Source organism: Lissotriton helveticus, chromosome 3_1 (assembly GCF_964261635.1).
Source record: "Lissotriton helveticus chromosome 3_1, aLisHel1.1, whole genome shotgun sequence".
In the NCBI taxonomy this organism is placed as follows: domain Eukaryota; kingdom Metazoa; phylum Chordata; class Amphibia; order Caudata; family Salamandridae; genus Lissotriton; species Lissotriton helveticus.
In genome coordinates this window covers 1,148,499,319-1,148,519,002 of record NC_136061.1, presented here as the reverse complement: position 1 = coordinate 1,148,519,002, position 19,684 = coordinate 1,148,499,319, and the positions used below count along the sequence as shown (strand labels likewise).

At 40.4% G+C, this 19,684-nt stretch overlaps 1 protein-coding gene across 1 annotated transcript in view; it reads left to right on the top strand.

Moving 5' to 3' along the window:
- The window catches only part of LYPD6 (LY6/PLAUR domain containing 6), a 139,992-nt gene extending 125,401 nt beyond the window's left edge, over window positions 1-14,591 (top strand). Inside the window, exons 3-5 of the mRNA XM_078681760.1 lie at window positions 56-154; window positions 10,882-11,012; window positions 13,882-14,591. Coding sequence (XP_078537886.1) covers window positions 56-154; window positions 10,882-11,012; window positions 13,882-14,049 — 398 coding nt within the window. The 3' untranslated portion in view covers window positions 14,050-14,591. The remainder of the gene's footprint in view (window positions 1-55; window positions 155-10,881; window positions 11,013-13,881) is intronic.
- The last annotated feature ends 5,093 nt before the right edge of the window (window positions 14,592-19,684 follow it).

Here is a 19,684-nt window from a genome sequence, read left to right as displayed (position 1 = left end):
CAATATGAATACACAGCAATTTCACCTTACATCTACAATTTTCTTTTTTTTCTAGCTACACCATACCCAGGCGGGTTTAAATGTTTTACCTGTGAAAACGCAGTAGACAATTACGAATGCAATCGCTGGGCTCCTGATTTCTTCTGTCCCCAAGGTAAGTCGTCCTTGAAGTCAAGCTAATCAGCAGTCTGAGTGCATAAAAAAGTATTGGCACTGTGGTCCTATGTTCAATGGAGACAGAGTCTTATGAGTTTGGGGGCGATATAAAAGACGTGGCTAAAAGGTACTAAAATGTCTACGACTATTTTGTTAGCCTTTCGACTTCAGGTAACTGCATATAAAATAATGGATATACCTTTATGAAAATTAAATGACAGTTAAAGTCATTTTTGGGAAATTAACTTTTACGGAAAAAAAGTTAACTGGGTTAATGCAATCACAGCAGACCTGAACTCTGATTAGTACAATGGGGAAGAGTGACATGCATTTATAGTGCTACAAGCTCACAGCTTACCACTGAAAAGACTGTGAACACACAAGTTATTATTTTGACATTGTGTTACTCACACACTTTAAGATTGGTGTCTACAAAATGTGCAACGAGATTTAGGGGCACATGTATCAAACCATTTTGCGGTCGCAAATAGTGCGAATTGCAAAATTCGGCCGTTTGCGATCGCAAATTGGGTTTTTGAGATGCATGTACCCTTTTTGCTATTTGCACTTAAGGAAATCACAATTTTTTGTAATTCTCTTAATTGGGCCTCTAGACCCATAGGAATGAATGGGAAGTCATTCCTTAATTGCGAATCGCAACTTGATATTCGCAATTAAGGAATGTGTAGGAATCGCAATTTTTTTGGGCAATTCCTACTTGCATAAGTAATTGCGATTCCTAAATTGCAATTCTTTAAAAATTGTAATTTTGGAATCGCAATTCCTTACTTTGATGCATGTGGCCCTAAGTGCTTAAGATAAGACGTTTGCTTCCAAAATATATGGTCTAGTAATACACAAACTGTATCTAACGCATACAACAGAATACATCTTTGTCACCATGTAGCCTCAAATGACTGATTCAATTAAAGGCATATATTGGCTCCCTAACAGCCTGTAGATTTGCTTATTAACTAATTGCACACATTAACTTTTTTTCAGGTACAGACATCCTGTCGAAAAGGCTGTTTCTTCTTTTACTGTCTGTATCTCCCTTGCCTTCACAGTACCCCCTCCTTTGCCTTTCCTCAAGAAGCATCTCAGGGTCAGGATTAAGCATCCGAGAACAATTTTTAACAAAATGTAGAGGAACTGTTTTTGTAAAACAAATAAATATAGGGTATGTTGTTCCCAAAATATGAAGCCCACTTAAATCCTTGATCTAACTACATCTTAAGACCTCAATCTCTACAGTGTAGATAGAGTAAATGTGCTTCGTGAAAGAATGCATATTATGATATCCATAAAAATATATTATTAAATGAGTTCTTATATTATTTTTTTATTTTTTATGGTAATAGTAATAAAAAAATACGTGTATATGTTTTATATAACATTTATTATCACACTTGAGTACCTGTGTATTAAATAATATACTGTAACTGCAGGAATAATGCAAACACGTGAGGCACATTGTGTGCTGTTAACTATCTTTAATTTCAACCTTTCCAACCTTTCCAAAATTAAGAAAGTTAGAACTTGAAATACGGCATGTACAAAAGCTGTGTTGTAATAGATGGTCATGGTTAGCTTTTTCATTCAAAACAAAATAAACTTATCAAAATCAATTTTACAACCACATGCATGTCTTTTTATCAAGGACCTTTTGTAGAGGATCTGGGGTCATTATAGCCCGCTGCCTAGGTCTATACCAGTTGCTGAAGACCCTGAACCTGAGTTGTAGGCCCAAGCTTCAGGCAAGGACCTATAATAAGGGAGAGGGCCTTACACTGGCGGGATAAAACAAGTTAAGGTTATTAGAACTGTCCAATCACTGAGGGTAGTATGTTCTAAATTAAAAAGGGAGGCACAGAAAGGCAGACATCAGAATGCTGAGGCAGAAGGTCTGTATCAGCCATTACTGGCTCTGAGGCGCTCCACTGTTTTTACTGGAGAACTTAATGTTCTGTGTTCTAATTTATAGAATTATTGATAGTATCTATAAATATTGAGGAGATTTTTCACCCAGGGGTTCTGAGTAACAGCAAACAGACAACAAGTGATTCTCACATTGTCTATGATGTCACTCAGAAACCTAAGGCCACCTCATATAGTTTGCCCCTGCTTCCAATATGTATGCAGGGGCCGACTAGTAAGGGGCAGTAGCAGGGGAGACATGTATAATATATATTTAAAAAAGGTCATGCCATGTGCCCATTAACTGTAGGGAAAAGCCACAAAGCATGACATATTAACACATGGAATGGCTGAGTCCCTGAGGGTACTGTAGGCCCGGATATTAGCCCATGTGTTATCGCCACAGGGTACAAGGCTTACAACCAGGTTTTGCTAATGGTATTGCCCAGCGGGTACTGCAGGCAATATAACTGGGCAGCGGCATACGCTGATGGTACTGCATACACAGATATTGGTCACAGAGCATCAGGGAAAACTCAGGAGTCAGAAAATTTAATTGGGGCAAGTACATGGACTGGAGAAATTCTCTGATATGGCAAATATATCTACCGGGCACTTGAAATGCCCAGGACAATAATGTGCCCCCAGGGAAAAGCTTCAGACACGCCTTGCTAGTACTAGCAGAAGGCTCTTCCTTTGCTCCTTACCTGTAAGCAAGGTTTTAGTAACTGGTATGGGTACTCTGGTCAAGGCATGGCTAAAATGTTTAGCTTCTGACAGCAAATGAGCCATTCAGATGAGAAGCTGATATTCACATTTTAGGCCGCGATTTCAGCTACAATTATAATTCAGGTCCAAATTTGGGGTCAATCAATGGATGAGAAGTCAGAGCACAAAAATTTCGTATGGGGATTGGAAAGCAAATGCAAATGTTGGAGCACCCATCCTATAATTCCCCCCACTTACCGAGTCTGTTTGAAACATGTCAGAGACTAACGAGTACATGAATGCTTTTTTGGGAACGTTGTTTGTAGAATCTGCATTCATCTAGAAGTTCATACACGATAAAAAAAGTTCCTTATGCACTTATGTTTCTGAATTGTAACTAGTGCGGTTCTCATAGCATCATGAAGAATTTATAATTGATATTGCAGGTTATTTTATAAAATGAAACACATTAATTTTATTTAAATAACCCTGGGAAATCAATTTATTTAACTCTCTGTGCAAAACTATAAGTAAAGTCTCTCAAAAAACGTCTTTATTTATATTGCTTCTACTTACAGCATTAAATGGCCTTTAGGGCAAGTGTGGAAAGCAACTGGGCATTTTAAGTATGGATGATCTTATCTTTCGAGATGGGATTTGCTTTAAGAACTTTAGACTATTGAACCCCTTTCTGCTTCTCTGACCTCTTCCTACACTGGCTTATGTATAGTGGTGAGAAAAGATTAGGAAATTCCATTCCATACTTTTGCTGTCAGTCTGACTTTTTCAATGAGATATGTCTGTGAGTTTCCTTGTAAGTCATTGCCACTTTATCAATGGAACAGTTCATTTTGTCAACATTCCCTTCACATTAAACCATCAGCATGCTTTATTTTGAAAAGAACGATTGGTGAATAAAATAGGTCATGAGGAGTCAGTGGCATAGTGCGTCCTCCTCTGGCGCATGAAAACACATTTCTGGCAATTGTAAGTTGAAATTGAAAGCACACCAAAGGGACCGGGGCTTGGCATTAGCTTTACAGTTAAAGCACCCGATTTAAGTAGGGGTGCAATTCCCAATGTTGACGTTAGGCCCTCAGTCAGGAAGGATTTTATTTTTTGAAAATTGGCTTTGCACCCAAATAAATGGCCAGGACAATTCAAAACTATCCACAACCCTTCTTTTTAGAAGGGGTGTTTGAAAATTAAGTCATTCACCATTCTTATTATTCAGTGAAATGGACTGCAGTGAAACAACACTCATAAAGTAGCACCAGTCTCTGTAACGGGGTCTTAAAGGCTAAGGCAGATGTTGAATTTGCCCAAGGCAAAATATGAAGAAGGAGGTGAGAAAAATAGACATAATAACAGCGCTTCCTAACGTTTGTAATCGACAAGGGACTCCTCAGTACTTGGAGAGCAGCACTTGAGGTGAGCAGCTCGATTGAAGTACTTCATTTTCAGAAAAAGAAAAGGGACCTCAAGTGCACAGTCACAAGGGAGGTCCTCACAAAGCACCCCACTTTCTCAGGAAGTCAAGCATATCAAACAAGGAAGGGCATTTAAGAAAAGGAGGAAGCAGAGTAACCTTAACCTCAGAAGGTTATCGTGTGTGTGTGTTTGTATATATATACACAACTACGAAAGGAGTATCCAAGAGTTTAACAAACTGGCAACACAATGGAGAGATAAAGGGATACTAAGGGAGGGGGATTTTCAGTTCATCTATTGTGAGTCCCCAGATCTACCTACCTTTTACCATCTCCCAAAAGTCCACAGGAGTGTAACAAATCCGCCGGGAAGGCCAATAGTATCATCTAAGAACAGCTTACTGGAGAACACCTCCATCTATATTGACTGTTTTTTGATGCCACTAGTGGTCGACCTCTGCTCCTATGTTAAGGACCCTAAAGATTTTTTGAGAATAATTTCCAACATCGAGTGGGAACCAGACATGCTGCTGCTGACCCTGGACATAATGAGCCTCTATACGAGTATAGAACACCGTAACGGTGTACAGGCTGTGGAGTTTTTTATTAAAAAGAGAGAGCTGAAATATTTTGAGCACAACGTTATGTTAATTGAATTGATTACATACTGCCTGGAAAATAAAAATTTTTTGTTTGCAGGAGAACTGTTTCAACAGCGTCAGGGTACCGCGATGGGCACGTGCTTCGCCCCCCAGCCATGCAAACTTGTTCATTGGCTGGTGGGAGAAGCACGTGGCCTGGGCGGGGAAGAACGAAATCTGGTTAGACAATGTGATCCTGTGATCAAGATACATTGACGACCTCTTCATTGTATGGAGAGGGTCAGTGGAGGAGGCCAGAGAGTACATAGTAGAACTTAACAACAATGAGGTCAACCTGAAATTCACTGAATGTTTGAGCAAAAACAGTGTGCCTTACTTAGATTAAATGAGGTTCATAAAAAACAACAGGATTGAGACTACACTGTACAGAAAGCCCACAGCGGGCAATAGTGTATTGCACGCAAACAGTTTTCACCCCAAAAGTATGATCAATGGAATCCCTTACTGGGAATTGATCAGATTGAGACAAAACTTTTCACTTGATGAAGACTTTAAGACAGAAAATGAAAAAGCCTTTGATCGCTTTACCTTGAGAGGTTACAAGAGAGGAACTCTCAAAAAAGCCAGTGACAAAATGAAACAGGTAATGAGGGAAAATCTTATATCCACTCCAGATGAGAATAAGAAAACTGATGTTACAGGACCAGTAAGGATGATAACCAAATACCCTATAGGGTCCACTGAGCTGTTTCAGATATTCCTAAGGAATTGGAAAGTCTTGAGATCAGATCAGGTCATAGGCTCGCTAACCTCACATTCGCCCCTGATTACCTACAGGAGAAGTCCAGCACTAAAAGATCAGCATGTGAGAAGTCATTTTTCAAAAACTGCCAGGAAAAAATACATGATTACCGGCTTCTATCCCTGCATGGCCTGCAAGGCATGCAGGAATAGCGGCAAGGTGAAGGAATTCTCAGTACCAGGAAGGAAGAAAATGTGCAGGATCAATAAATTGATGAACTGTAATTCAGATCATATGGTTTATTGTCTCATGTGCCACTGCAACAGGAGTTATGTGGGAAGTACGATCCATCTCCCCAAAAAAAGGATATTGGAGCACATGCGTGCTGTTAAAAATCAGGATGCAACCTATCCTGTGGCAAGGCATATTGAAGAGCAACATATATCGAATGCCAATTTGCTCAAATTCTTCTGTCCAAAAAAGAAAGAGGAGGCGATAGAGTTAGAGCATTCCCAAACTCGAATCCCGAAACATCATTGAATTGCAAACCAAAGCCCCACGGGATTTAAACAATGATGAGAAGCTTTGGGTCCATGTAGAATAGAGTTGAGAAGCTAAAATAATCCACATGGATCAACATCACCATAGGTAGAAGATAAGGGAATAGGTCCCTAGGCGAAAGTGTGACAAAAATGCCCATTCAGGGCACAGTTATGGAGAGCGGCCTAAATAGGTCTTAGATGATGCAAATGCCTATACAAGGCGAGAATAAGTCATTGTAACAATCATGTGGAACACAACATGTATTAGTTGACTTCATAAATAATTCATGGGTCTAACAAATTGAGTATAATGAGTTATATATGTATATAACTGATTGAAATATGAGATTATTTTCGCATCATCGCATCTAATGGTAAATAATGAATATTTTAAAAAGACCTTAAAATATGACCGCCATGTTGATTTCAAATAACATTTACTTTTTTGTCCCTCATTTATGTTGCCATTTCCATGAATTGTGAGTCCTCTCATAATTTTGATGATTTTGTTCACATATTTTCTTTATAAAGTTGCATCACTTTCAAATGAATTTTGTGACATTGAGGAAGGTGTAGCCGAAACGCGTCTGTCCATATACTCGAGTAATTGAATAAATCTTTAAAAATTTACTGTGTCAGTGTGCGACTCAATCAGTGACCACTGGGTTTGGTCAAACGCTGGGAATATATAGATATATATATATAGACATTCCACACCACATCCCAAGATCCAGTGAAGAGACCAACAGCAGGGTAGGTATGGAAAACAGCTTTAATCCATCAGCACAGGCGAGTGACAGACCCATAACCCCTCAATGGGCGAATGCATTTCGGCACGTTGTCTGCCTTCTAGGGTAGTGAATAAAACAGGGAGGGTCGTGTTTCATAGGTTAAATACCTGCCCCCTCCTGATAGGTAGCTTGCAGCCCCGCTTCTTAAAGGTGTATACCAGCGCATACAACCTTAGGTAGGACGTGATTAGTGACGACCGCCTACCAGTCCCAGCATGCATTAGTCATGTTTGTTATCCGGCTATAGGTTGCTGCGTGGAGCGGAACTTAATTGCTGTGGGGCGTCCTTCTTGACCCATGCACATAGGATCACGCCGTCTCCATTTACCCCATACCGCTTCACCCTGAATGTCACCGGGATTTCTGTAGGCGGGAGTGAGGCTGACATCAACACCTCACCCAACGTTAGGCTTTTTAAAACCCCTACACCGCCGAAGTCCCGAACAGCCAGGGGGACTCTGAAGATTCCGGTACCCCGGAGAATTCCTTTTTCCAGTAGTTGCAGAGTCAACTTCATGAGGCGGGGGTCTCTTGGCGCGTTTACTGGCAAGCGCGCTGAAATATAGACATTCCACACCACATCCCAAGATCCAGTGAAGAGACCAACAGCAGGGTAGGTATGGAAAACAGCTTTAATCCATCAGCACAGGCGAGTGACAGACCCATAACCCCTCAATGGGCGAATGCATTTCGGCACGTTGTCTGCCTTCTAGGGTAGTGAATAAAACAGGGAGGGTCGTGTTTCATAGGTTAAATACCTGCCCCCTCCTGATAGGTAGCTTGCAGCCCCGCTTCTTAAAGGTGTATACCAGCGCATACAACCTTAGGTAGGACGTGATTAGTGACGACCGCCTACCAGTCCCAGCATGCATTAGTCATGTTTGTTATCCGGCTATAGGTTGCTGCGTGGAGCGGAACTTAATTGCTGTGGGGCGTCCTTCTTGACCCATGCACATAGGATCACGCCGTCTCCATTTACCCCATACCGCTTCACCCTGAATGTCACCGGGATTTCTGTAGGCGGGAGTGAGGCTGACATCAACACCTCACCCAACGTTAGGCTTTTTAAAACCCCTACACCGCCGAAGTCCCGAACAGCCAGGGGGACTCTGAAGATTCCGGTACCCCGGAGAATTCCTTTTTCCAGTAGTTGCAGAGTCAACTTCATGAGGCGGGGGTCTCTTGGCGCGTTTACTGGCAAGCGCGCTGAAATATAGACATTCCACACCACATCCCAAGATCCAGTGAAGAGACCAACAGCAGGGTAGGTATGGAAAACAGCTTTAATCCATCAGCACAGGCGAGTGACAGACCCATAACCCCTCAATGGGCGAATGCATTTCGGCACGTTGTCTGCCTTCTAGGGTAGTGAATAAAACAGGGAGGGTCGTGTTTCATAGGTTAAATACCTGCCCCCTCCTGATAGGTAGCTTGCAGCCCCGCTTCTTAAAGGTGTATACCAGCGCATACAACCTTAGGTAGGACGTGATTAGTGACGACCGCCTACCAGTCCCAGCATGCATTAGTCATGTTTGTTATCCGGCTATAGGTTGCTGCGTGGAGCGGAACTTAATTGCTGTGGGGCGTCCTTCTTGACCCATGCACATAGGATCACGCCGTCTCCATTTACCCCATACCGCTTCACCCTGAATGTCACCGGGATTTCTGTAGGCGGGAGTGAGGCTGACATCAACACCTCACCCAACGTGAGCGAGCTGAATTTACTTCCTGTTCGAATTGGATATTTACGGCCTGCCCTAGGTCGTGAACTGAAGCCCATCGCCAGAGCGGACCCGTTCAGACATCAGCATGATGTTTGTGCTTTGATAGGAAGACAAGCTGACTACTAACAGGGAAGTGCCAGCTTGACGCTCGAAATTGCATCTACAAAGCAGGGCAGTCACTCGCCAGCAAAGCGCATCGACCCACTTGGGAAATTGAATATTCATAAACATGAGGAATGAAAGCACGCCCACGAGGGAAATACAGATAGCACTACGGTTCCCAGAGAGCCGTGCATATAACCACGCCCACTGAGGCAGGTATGTGTAAAAAGACGTGCGCCATGAACAGTGCTTTTAATTCACTCAGAACTTACGCTGCTGAAGAAGGGATGAACTCCTGAAACGCGTCCTGGCGTTTGAATTTCTGATGTGGTTTCCTGTGTTTTGTGCCTGCCAGCAAGCTGCAATTTACAAGAAAATAAAACGAGCTGAATTTACTTCCTGTGGCTTCAATTCAAATTTTGGGTTCCTGTTCGAATTGGATATTTACGGCCTGCCCTAGGTCGTGAACTGAAGCCCATCGCCAGAGCGGACCCGTTCAGACATCAGCATGATGTTTGTGCTTTGGGAGGAAGACAAGCTGACTACTAACAGGGAAGTGCCAGCTTGACGCTCGAAATTGCATCTACAAAGCAGGGCAGTCACTCGCCAGCAAAGCGCATCGACCCACTTGGGAAATTGAATATTCATAAACATGAGGAATGAAAGCACGCCCACGAGGGAAATACAGATAGCACTACGGTTCCCAGAGAGCCGTGCATATAACCACGCCCACTGAGGCAGGTATGTGTAAAAAGACGTGCGCCATGAACAGTGCTTTTAATTCACTCAGAACTTACGCTGCTGAAGAAGGGATGAACTCCTGAAACGCGTCCTGGCGTTTGAATTTCTGATATGGTTTCCTGTGTTTTGTGCCTGCCAGCAAGCTGCAATTTACAAGAAAATAAAACGAGCTGAATTTACTTCCTGTGGCTTCAATTCAAATTTTGGGTTCCTGTTCGAATTGGATATTTACGGCCTGCCCTAGGTCGTGAACTGAAGCCCATTGCCAGAGCGGACCCGTTCAGACATCAGCATGATGTTTGTGCTTTGGGAGGAAGACAAGCTGACTACTAACAGGGAAGTGCCAGCTTGACGCTCGAGATTGCATCTACAAAGCAGGGCAGTCACTCGCCAGCAAAGCGCATCGACCCACTTGGGAAATTGAATATTCATAAACATGAGGAATGAAAGCCCGCCCACGAGGGAAATACAGATAGCACTACGGTTCCCAGAGAGCCGCGCATATAACCACGCCCACTGAGGCAGGTATGTGTAAAAAGACGTGCGCCATGAACAGTGCTTTTAATTCACTCAGAACTTACGCTGCTGAAGAAGGGATGAACTCCTGAAACGCGTCCTGGCGTTTGAATTTCTGATGTGGTTTCCTGTGTTTTGTGCCTGCCAGCAAGCTGCAATTTACAAGAAAATAAAACGAGCTGAATTTACTTCCTGTGGCTTCAATTCAAATTTTGGGTTCCTGTTCGAATTGGATATATATATATATATATATATATATATATATATATATATAGTACAAAATGGTGTATATGGTAACGCCTGTCATGACCCTCTAGAAGTAGGTGTCCGCTTGGAACTGATTTGAAGAGGGAAAGGGGATGAATGCCTTGAACTCATTTGTGTGGGAGTCCTAGTCATGGTGGGTAGGAGGCTGACAGCAATTAATCTGAATCAATGGAAGAAAAGGGTGGTTAATATGTATTGGTCAGCACAGTGTCCATGATGAACCCATTGTAGTCACAGAGCATATCAGAGAGGTTTAGATGCACTGACCATGTAACAACTTTTAAGGTTACTATCATTGAATGCAAAAAGTCAAGCTATCCTGGCTGAATACGGCTGATAGCCAGAAACCGGTCCTAGGATGCTTGATTCCGGTCCAGGGAAGACATGGCTTGGCAGTTCGGGCTGGACTGTTCCCATGAGGCACAGGGCCAAGACTGATTCGCATACAGCCATGTCTGAACTGGGGTGGCTTGGTGAGCAAAATAATGATGGATTAAACCCAGATCTGTGACTGGGGGTGAATGTTTTGCCATTGTGCAACATTCCGTCCATCATCTTGTGTGTTTTACTATCATTAAATAACATAGTCCCTGCCACTTACATATGTATGTTATTACCACATGCGTTTTTCTTTGTTTAATAGAGACAAGGTACTGCTACACTCAACACATAATGGATTTCAGTGGAGAAAGTATTGCAGTCACGAAGCGCTGTGTGCCCTTAGAGGACTGCATGCACACTGGGTGCAAAGATTCAAGGCACGAAGGACAAAAGGTAGGGTAAACTATCAAATTGTATGGGTGGAATAATAGATGAAATTAGAAAGGAAGTATTGACTTTGCTGCACTGACACATTTTGTCTCCAGCAGCTTGTAAATAAATTGAATTTGAACATTGAAATGTGGGGACCTCCATGGAAGTCAGTAAAGAGGCTTAAAACTAATAATGGCTGGTATAAGCCTTTGGCTCTGATACTCTATTGTTTGTGTTTATCCCATTTTTAAATTAGAACATTCTACCCTGAGTGGGTGGAAGGTTCTAATGGCACTTATAGTCCTTTTGCCTCGGGCTATTCCATTGTTAAGGGCCCTGTCCTTCATTATAGTCCAGGGATGTGGGTTCAGGGCATGTAACAAAAGCAGGCTATAATATAAGATCTGTATTCAATTCACAAGTGCCAACCTCACTATATTTCGTCCAATGCTACTAAACATCTGCAGAAAAAGAACAGCAGAATTGTCATTGTAGATCACAACTGTCAGAACGATGTCATAAACCTATGCCAACGACTGCATACACTCCAGCATGCCAGTACAGATAACAAAGGTGTTAATGACAATGCATTTTTTATGCCAAAATATACATTTTGTTAGCTTTGACAAAGATGAATCACGGTAGGCTTATCAATGATTTGGTCTGTAAGTTTTAGAGTGTATTTTAATATTCATGCCTCAAGTTAATATGGATTTGGTGTTCGATTTTTCTTTACTTTAAAATCCTTTTGGACAGTTTGAAAAACGCACTGTGCTTCAGTACAGTTGTTTAGTAAATCTGAAAAGATGCATGAAAAGGCAGCTAGCTTCCCAGGAGCAATAAGAGAAAATAGAGGTGCATCACTTTTTGATTGAGAAAGGATTATTTATGACACCAATGTCTCAGTATAATGGTAGAATTGCTAGGTATGATGACGAATGTATAGTTTGAATGTAGATTTTTAAATCCTCTTTTCACTTCTCCCTGACCATTTATTTACGAAAATCCTTTTTAGTAAAAGAAGTATAATAAATGTTGGGAAAACCATTGTTCACTATGGTATTTTGCTTTTCAATTAAAAATGTCCCCCACAAAACACATTGAAAGGACAGACACCTTTTGCCCCCATTTCAGTTTGGGTAAAAGGTTCACTGGCCATGGGCAGCAAGAGACTACCCTTAGTTGTACTTTATCACATATTTTACACCTGGAGGTAGCACACAATCCTATCCATGACACTCTTCATCCGTTCATGCCATAGTGCGCATGTGATACATCCATGACAAGTTAACATCACTCAACCTCTTAATGCTAAAGGTAGTTGCTTATGACACTCATGATTTCTGCACTTCTTTTATGTGTTCACAAACCTAAAGCTGATTAGTTTTGTGGTTGCAACCCAGTGGCAATGTTACTTGCGAGCAGTGTACACTGCTGATCTTAGGCTTCTTTCTTGCCTTCTGCACAAAAACTATCCTTTGAGGCTTACTCTTCTTTGTATGTGTGCTGCCTAATACAGTACACCTACAGAAAGGCACTAACAAAGAGAAATAAAGATAGTTCTCTTGTAATGCCAGCCTCCGGTAGGTGCACCATTTTGGTTCAAACCCATGTTTATAAGTCTTTGTAAATATGGCATTGCATCAGAATACATGGATGGATGCATGGGAACACCCATGATCCACCCATGTAATGCCTACCTAATGCAAGATTACGCTATCAGGCTTTATGTGGCTTAGAAAATACCAAAGTAGATTTTGTGTTATGCTGCATCAAAAAAGTAATCAGCCCAAAGCAAATTCTTAGTGAATCTGGGCCTGCATACATGCTATTTTAGATTGCTAATATATTCTCAAGGTTAACTTTTACAGGGAAGTATAGATTTACTATTCTAACTCCACATTTACTTACCTTCACTGTCAATATTTGTGCAAGTGGATAGGAACGCTCAACTTTTCCTACGGATTATAACTTATATCACATATTAAAATGCAATATTTTCTGTAAATTAAGTGATTCTGTACTGTAAATCATACTAAACTACTGTTTCCCAAACTGCGGGCTGTGGCCCTGATTTTTGGTGAGTCGGGAAAGTGGGAGCAATAAATAAAGATGCCTTTACATTCTTTGTTTAGCTTGTCACATTTGCCACTGCTTCGAAGACAGAGGTCAAATGTCAGGCTATGTCTTATAATAAATTACTGCAGGATTGGTGTTTAGTTTTCTTTCTCTGCAAGGTGAGAGGAGTTTTTAAAGTGAATTATGTTGATAATCTTGCTGGAGTTCAGACAATGTGAGAAGAAAGGGTTTGGGAAGTCCTGTTTTTGCAAAACATAACGAAATGTAAATACCTGTAAATAAACTTTATTTATTCAGCTGTTAGGAAAGCAAATATGAAGCACATTATTTTGTAATATTGAAGTGTGCTAGAAACAGAGATTCTAATAGGATCATAACAAATCAATAAACTTTACTTGATGATGCACAAATGATAAATATTCACAAAAACTCGATCTCCATATATTATCATTTGTGTGCTATATAGTTTTATCAGTAAAACTGCGTGTCTGTGCAAAGTTAGGTTTCAGTGGAAAATGTACTTATCTGTGAAAGACAATGCACTACCACACGAAGCTTTAGTTAGATTCAAGAATTGCCCTTCCTCATATCCATTAGAGATAAGTGGGTCGCAAAAGTTTGTCATTCTAAAGTGGGTCATGGTTCTTAAATGTTTGGGAACCACTGTACTAGATGTATACAATATATATTTAATACTTACTTTATTGGTATTATGTGTGACTGAAAATGTTTATCCCCACAAATATCATGTATTCAGAATGATTTTCCCTCAATGAAGTCATACTTACCATTACCATCTGCTTTCTTTCAGATTTGCATATCTTGCTGTGAAGGGCATATCTGTAACCTGGCATTACCTAGAAACACAACAGATGCAGTTTTTTCCACAACATCTCCTATAAATAAGACCGAAAGACAAAAACATCATATGACAACTGTAATGATGTGCATTTGGATCCTATGGTTCTTAATAACATAGCAGTTTTTTTAAATTAATGTTTGTGCTTCTAGTAAGTCACATGCAAAACACAATGAACCTATTTTGTAAATATTTTTATATTTGTGATTCATATTTAAGAATGCTTTACATTGCATTCAAATGTTTCAAGGGCTCATTCTTGAGGACGACATCTGGCCTGAATTAAAAATTAGATCCTTTGGATGTGGATAAAGATGTATTACCATATTTGTTTTAACATTTTTCTTCTAAACTAAAAACCCACCTGCAAATATTAACCTCATTATTATATCAATATGTAAGTGTCGAATTGACTATATCCAGAGATATTTCCACAGAGTTGAAACCTATGCATGGTACCTAGTGAGCAGAGTATACAGTGCAATGGTTTAACCCTAAGGGCCTCTTCACAGTGTTGCGCTCCACTCTGAACATAAAAACGTATAGCTCCTTTTTCTGCATAACAACTCAAAACACTTCTTGGCCATCTCGGTATCTACTGGGTTAAGGACCAGCTAGGAATCATGTAATGCAGTCTGCACTGCAGAAGTGCAGTTCCTTAACACCTTGACTGCTACAGCAATTCCCGCTGGGTGCTGACAAGTCAGATTTATCATTGTTCATGACAAGGTCAGCTCGTCAGCAGCACAGGAGCAGTGTACTGCATGACGAGCTGAGCTCGTCATGAGCATGGAAGGAGTTAATTGCTTGGAGGCTTGCCCCATCCCGTTTGGTCTCCCACCATGATTCCTCAATGGAGGCACAATTTTAAGACCACTTATTAAACTCCAAAGGCTAGGGTATAAACACAATGGAAATACCAACTGTGCCGGTGCGGGAGGGAGGTGTTCATTTGCATGACTGTGCACTGATGCTAAAAATCCATTGCCTGGATAAATGGGATGCAGCGCACATGCTGATATGTTTTGACCCTGTGTCAGCATGTGCGCCACACAACAAATTTAAAAATAAATATGGGAGTATGTTTCAGTTGTATATTTTTTGTTCGCAATGGATTATATTTTTCCATGTCTTCATCACTACCAGCTAGCTTCTGAATGTGCCACATTCAGTATGGGAAACACACGGAGTAGTCCATTGTAGGGATATACATTCCCATGAACATATACATTTGTGGAGTGAATCTGTTGGAAGATTCACAGACTTGTGTATATTCTTCACATCGGCCATTTACCAATTCCTGCACACTGCTGCTTTTCTTCCATCGTTCTTTTTAAAACAATATACTATCACATGTAGAATACAGTTGTGTTCAAATTTGCAAATAGAAATTAGTGCTTGCTTAGAAAAATAGTTCTTACATTGTTCTGGAACACAAGTAGAAGCACGTGTAATAATTCAGAATCTCACAAAGTTACTATAAAAAACTTGTACAAAAAGTTGAAAAGGGGATTAAAATAGTTTAACTAACAAAATGTTCCCAACACACGAAACAATGGGCAATGTTGAATCAGATTTAACAAGGAGCCTATGCAGCATGCTATCATTGTTCTGGGAAATCTTTATATCTAGTAATTTCAAGTTGTCAATGATTGCATATGTTTGACAATGATGATGTAAGAGTTCATGTTATCAATGGATTTTGCACTAAAAGGAAATTGTACTTTTCACATCTATGATTTACATTCTATTAACTCTATTGATGTAAAATCACTGTTGGCCTTCCTTGAGACAGGGATACAAGCAACTCAATGGATATACGACAAGCAACTCAATGGATATACAGCACACGTTTAATAAATACCACACTAACAAAGAAAATTCATGTCAAATTATGCACAACCTGACTAAAGCAAACTCTATTGTCAAACCATATTCTGTCAGATATCCCGAAGACTGACACGTTGTATGGCCAAACCTTTGCACTAAGCCAAATATTATTTTCAGTGTTTTTATTTAGTACGTTAGTATTTCAGAATGTGAGTGCGGGATCATGGCAAATTGCACACATATCCTAAAATAGTATTTGTAGCCTCTGATTTTCTAAACCAAAGTTTTCTAGGTCTGGTTTACAGGAGCTTGGCCGACCAGGAAGTGAAACATTTAAGAAAACACATATAACCCTGTGCACTCTGCTTCCGGGAGGAGGGGGTGGGGGGTGGGGGGGGGGGGGTAAAATGCCTTGTAACAAAAGTGTACAGACATGTCCTGTTTTTTTACTCAGTTTGCCACCGTGGTTGCTGCAAAACAACATATTGCCACATCCATTTTGTGAAGGCCATGAGTTTACCTTGTAATATTAGAACTCTATCTTTGTAGGTTTCTGATCATGTTCTAAAGCTGCACTTAACATTCTGGCCTGACCTAGCATTTCTATTTTTTCGCAAAGTTATATTTATACCAGATGTTCTGTCATCAAGCTCTAAGTAAAGTTGTACTTATGTTATTTGCATATACCCATGCATCCTCATAGTGCATTGTTAAACTTGTAAATTGTGTACACAGTATTTATTTTTATATGACATTCTTGGAAACCAAGGTTAGATTTTCTTACAATACTGTATGAACTGTAATAAATTATTCGTCATAAATGACCAGTAATATTGTAAAGTCTCCTTCTTGGTTTTTTTCCTTGTTTTTTGCCATTTATTTTAAATGCTTCCATTAGCCATCATTCTGCAAACCAGGCCCCTGGGTTAAAACCTGATATTATGACTCGAGTTTTGACCTGAGGGCAGTAGTAGTATGAATTCAGTTAACATTAATTTTACATTCATTATTGTTAGTCGAGGGGTCATATAAAAGACTTTGTAATGGTCTCATTGGTGGAAGACTCGCATCTCCAGGGAAAGAATCTGCCTTGTCATGTGACACATGCACACATTGGATTATAGAGGAGACTGCAGTACTGATTGCATCAGGGCTGATTACCAATTCCATCTCTGGTGTTCCCTCCTTTCCTCATGGGAGTCCTAGATTCATACGAGGTAATCACAATTGTTGGGCCAAAGTTTTCATCAAAGAAAATGTACCAGTGTTCTGAGCCCACTCTCACTGGGCTCAGAATGCCTGACAGGAAGGTAACTGTGAACATTTCGCTGGCCCAGTATGTCTTTGAGACGAGGCATGTAGTGTTCCATAGACTCTGTTGCTTTCAATGTGGTGATTGATGGTATGAATTGCATTCTCTCAGGACAGTTTTGAGTCGTCTCCCAGACAGTGTCTTGGCACATTAACAGGCATTACAGAAGTATGATCAGAGCTTAAATGATAAAAAAAAACTAAAGTGTCGGTCCCCCAAATTTGTGGACGGCTGAACTAGGAGGGTGGTGTGTGAGAGGGAAGCAAGCTTTATCTTTCTCACTACTAGCTCTGATGTTGCCCATCCATCAACTCTACAATCAGCCTGTCTGTGGAGCACCATGCACACCGTCCAGGAGAGTGAACAAGTCCTTCTTTTATTTTCATTGTGCTTTTTGTGAAATTAAAAGTAGGGATGGCAATACTCTTAATTGTTCAGGATCTTTACATTGGTTGCCCTTCTATTTCAGTGATGTTAGAGGACATAAAATAGGGACTGATTTGCTGTGTCCTGCTCCTGTAAATGTAGGCAGCGTCAAACCAGGAACAGGACTATTAGGGAAGTGGCAACAAGTTCAGCACTTTTATCAGTTTCATTTAACAGAATCTTAAACCAAACGAAACTTTTGCAGTCAGGTTACATACCATCATGAAAAGATCATACCACATGTACAACGAAAGTCATTAAGTCCTTCATCTGCCGTAGTGAAAACACTAGCACCTTTGCCTAGGTCAACATCAAATTCTCTACCTATTTCCCTTGTCCCTTGGTTTAATATCCATCTTGTTCGTAACAGTACAAATATAGATGCTCAATATTCTACAACATTTTCTGCCCCCCACCCCAAGGCCTACCCCATCTGCCTCATATCATATCAAACTTTGTTAAGCATCGTCTGACTCAATCCAACCCCACTCCTGATCACAGCTGCTAGTCATAATAATGCTTGATACGGTTATGACTACTATGCTATGGGCTCCTAACCACCACCCCAAATTCTAAAGAAAGATGGTGATTGGCAGGTGAAATTATCAGAGTTTTATGGACTGCAAAAAGTATTGAGGTGAATGCCTAGACTGAGAAAGTGTGCAGCATGTTCCATATGGGAATACACACTATGTTATGGCATACCTGCACTAATGCACTTCAGAAACAATAGCTTGGCCTCTATGAGGTACCTTATAAAATTTGGCACCAGCGTCCTAAAATATGATTTTTACTCTTCTTTTCTGTGCCTCGAAACTCTACAGTTAATATTTATATGGTAGCTGTGGTATTGAGGAGTTGCAAGAAAAAAACATATATATAACCAGTAAAGCACCAAATGGAAACCTAATGAACAAAAGAAAGGAGTGCCCAATATGCAGCTTATGCATGTATTGCTTCACCATTTGTACCCATTGCTTTAGAATAGGCACCTAGTCCCAAAAATCCTCAAATCTTGAGGAGGAGATGAGGTCAATCAAGATAGGTCCCTCAATGTGTTGAGATACCTCAAATAATTCTGATGATGCCACAGTCCAAATGCAAACAATCAACAGAAAACAGTCCTCTAACAAAAATGCTTCCTAGTACCTATAAATTATACAGTGAGTCAAGAAATATCTATATAGAGTATCCATCCGTCATAAAGATGGAGAATCTGTGTAGATAAATAATAACGCTCCCCCTTACCTACAGCACATATAAAAGGGACCATGTTGAATGTAAGTCAAATCAAGTACTATCTGCCAGTGTTCATCAATCGAACGAAGTAGGCCCCCGATCAGTCAGACTATACCTTTGTAGCCATGATAAGCTATAAAATACAAAAGACTCATGTATAGATGTCAATAAATTATATACTTGAAAGTCACACTGAAAGTCAAACGAATAAAGTATTCAGCATCAATGTATCTATGACTGCAGAGATGCTGAAGAATCATTGTCCGAAGAAATAAATGAGGGACATACTGTGGTCCAGTTTTAAGTGTTCTGGGTGTGCCACCATCTTGGAGTAGCAGGGCAAAACATAAATATTAATGGGGAAACTACGTATACCATCAAAAAAAAGACCATCCAATCAGCAAAAGACCGAGCAAATGCAGAATGAGAAAATAGGGAACAGTAAAAGCAGGCAGTTATTCAGGGTCCCTGTGGATATCTGTAGCGATGCAGAGAAGGCATGGTGCATAGCAGTGGCACAATACAGGTTGAGTTCAAACACACACAGAGTGTGCCACCATCTTGGATAGTCAGGACAAAAATTAATAATATATATGAGAAACTACGTATAATGCAGAACAAGTAAACCATCAATGTAGAAGAAGACTGAAAATATGAAAAATGTGAAGGGATGGAACAGTGACAAATGTACCAACAGAATTGTAGACTGATTAGATATCCCCTGTCCTGAAAAGATGCACCGCTGTTAAAAGAACTGTGTCTAAGTGAAATTTGGAATTAGTTTTTGAGATGAAAAATATCCCGCTGTCAAACACACAGTGTATACCTCAAATCGTGATTTGTTTTAGAGAGGTGACATACCCTTCTGTTAAAACTACTGGGCATTAGTTGATTTTATAATCACCACATGAAGTTGTACCTAATATATGAAGTGTGCATTGAAGTTGG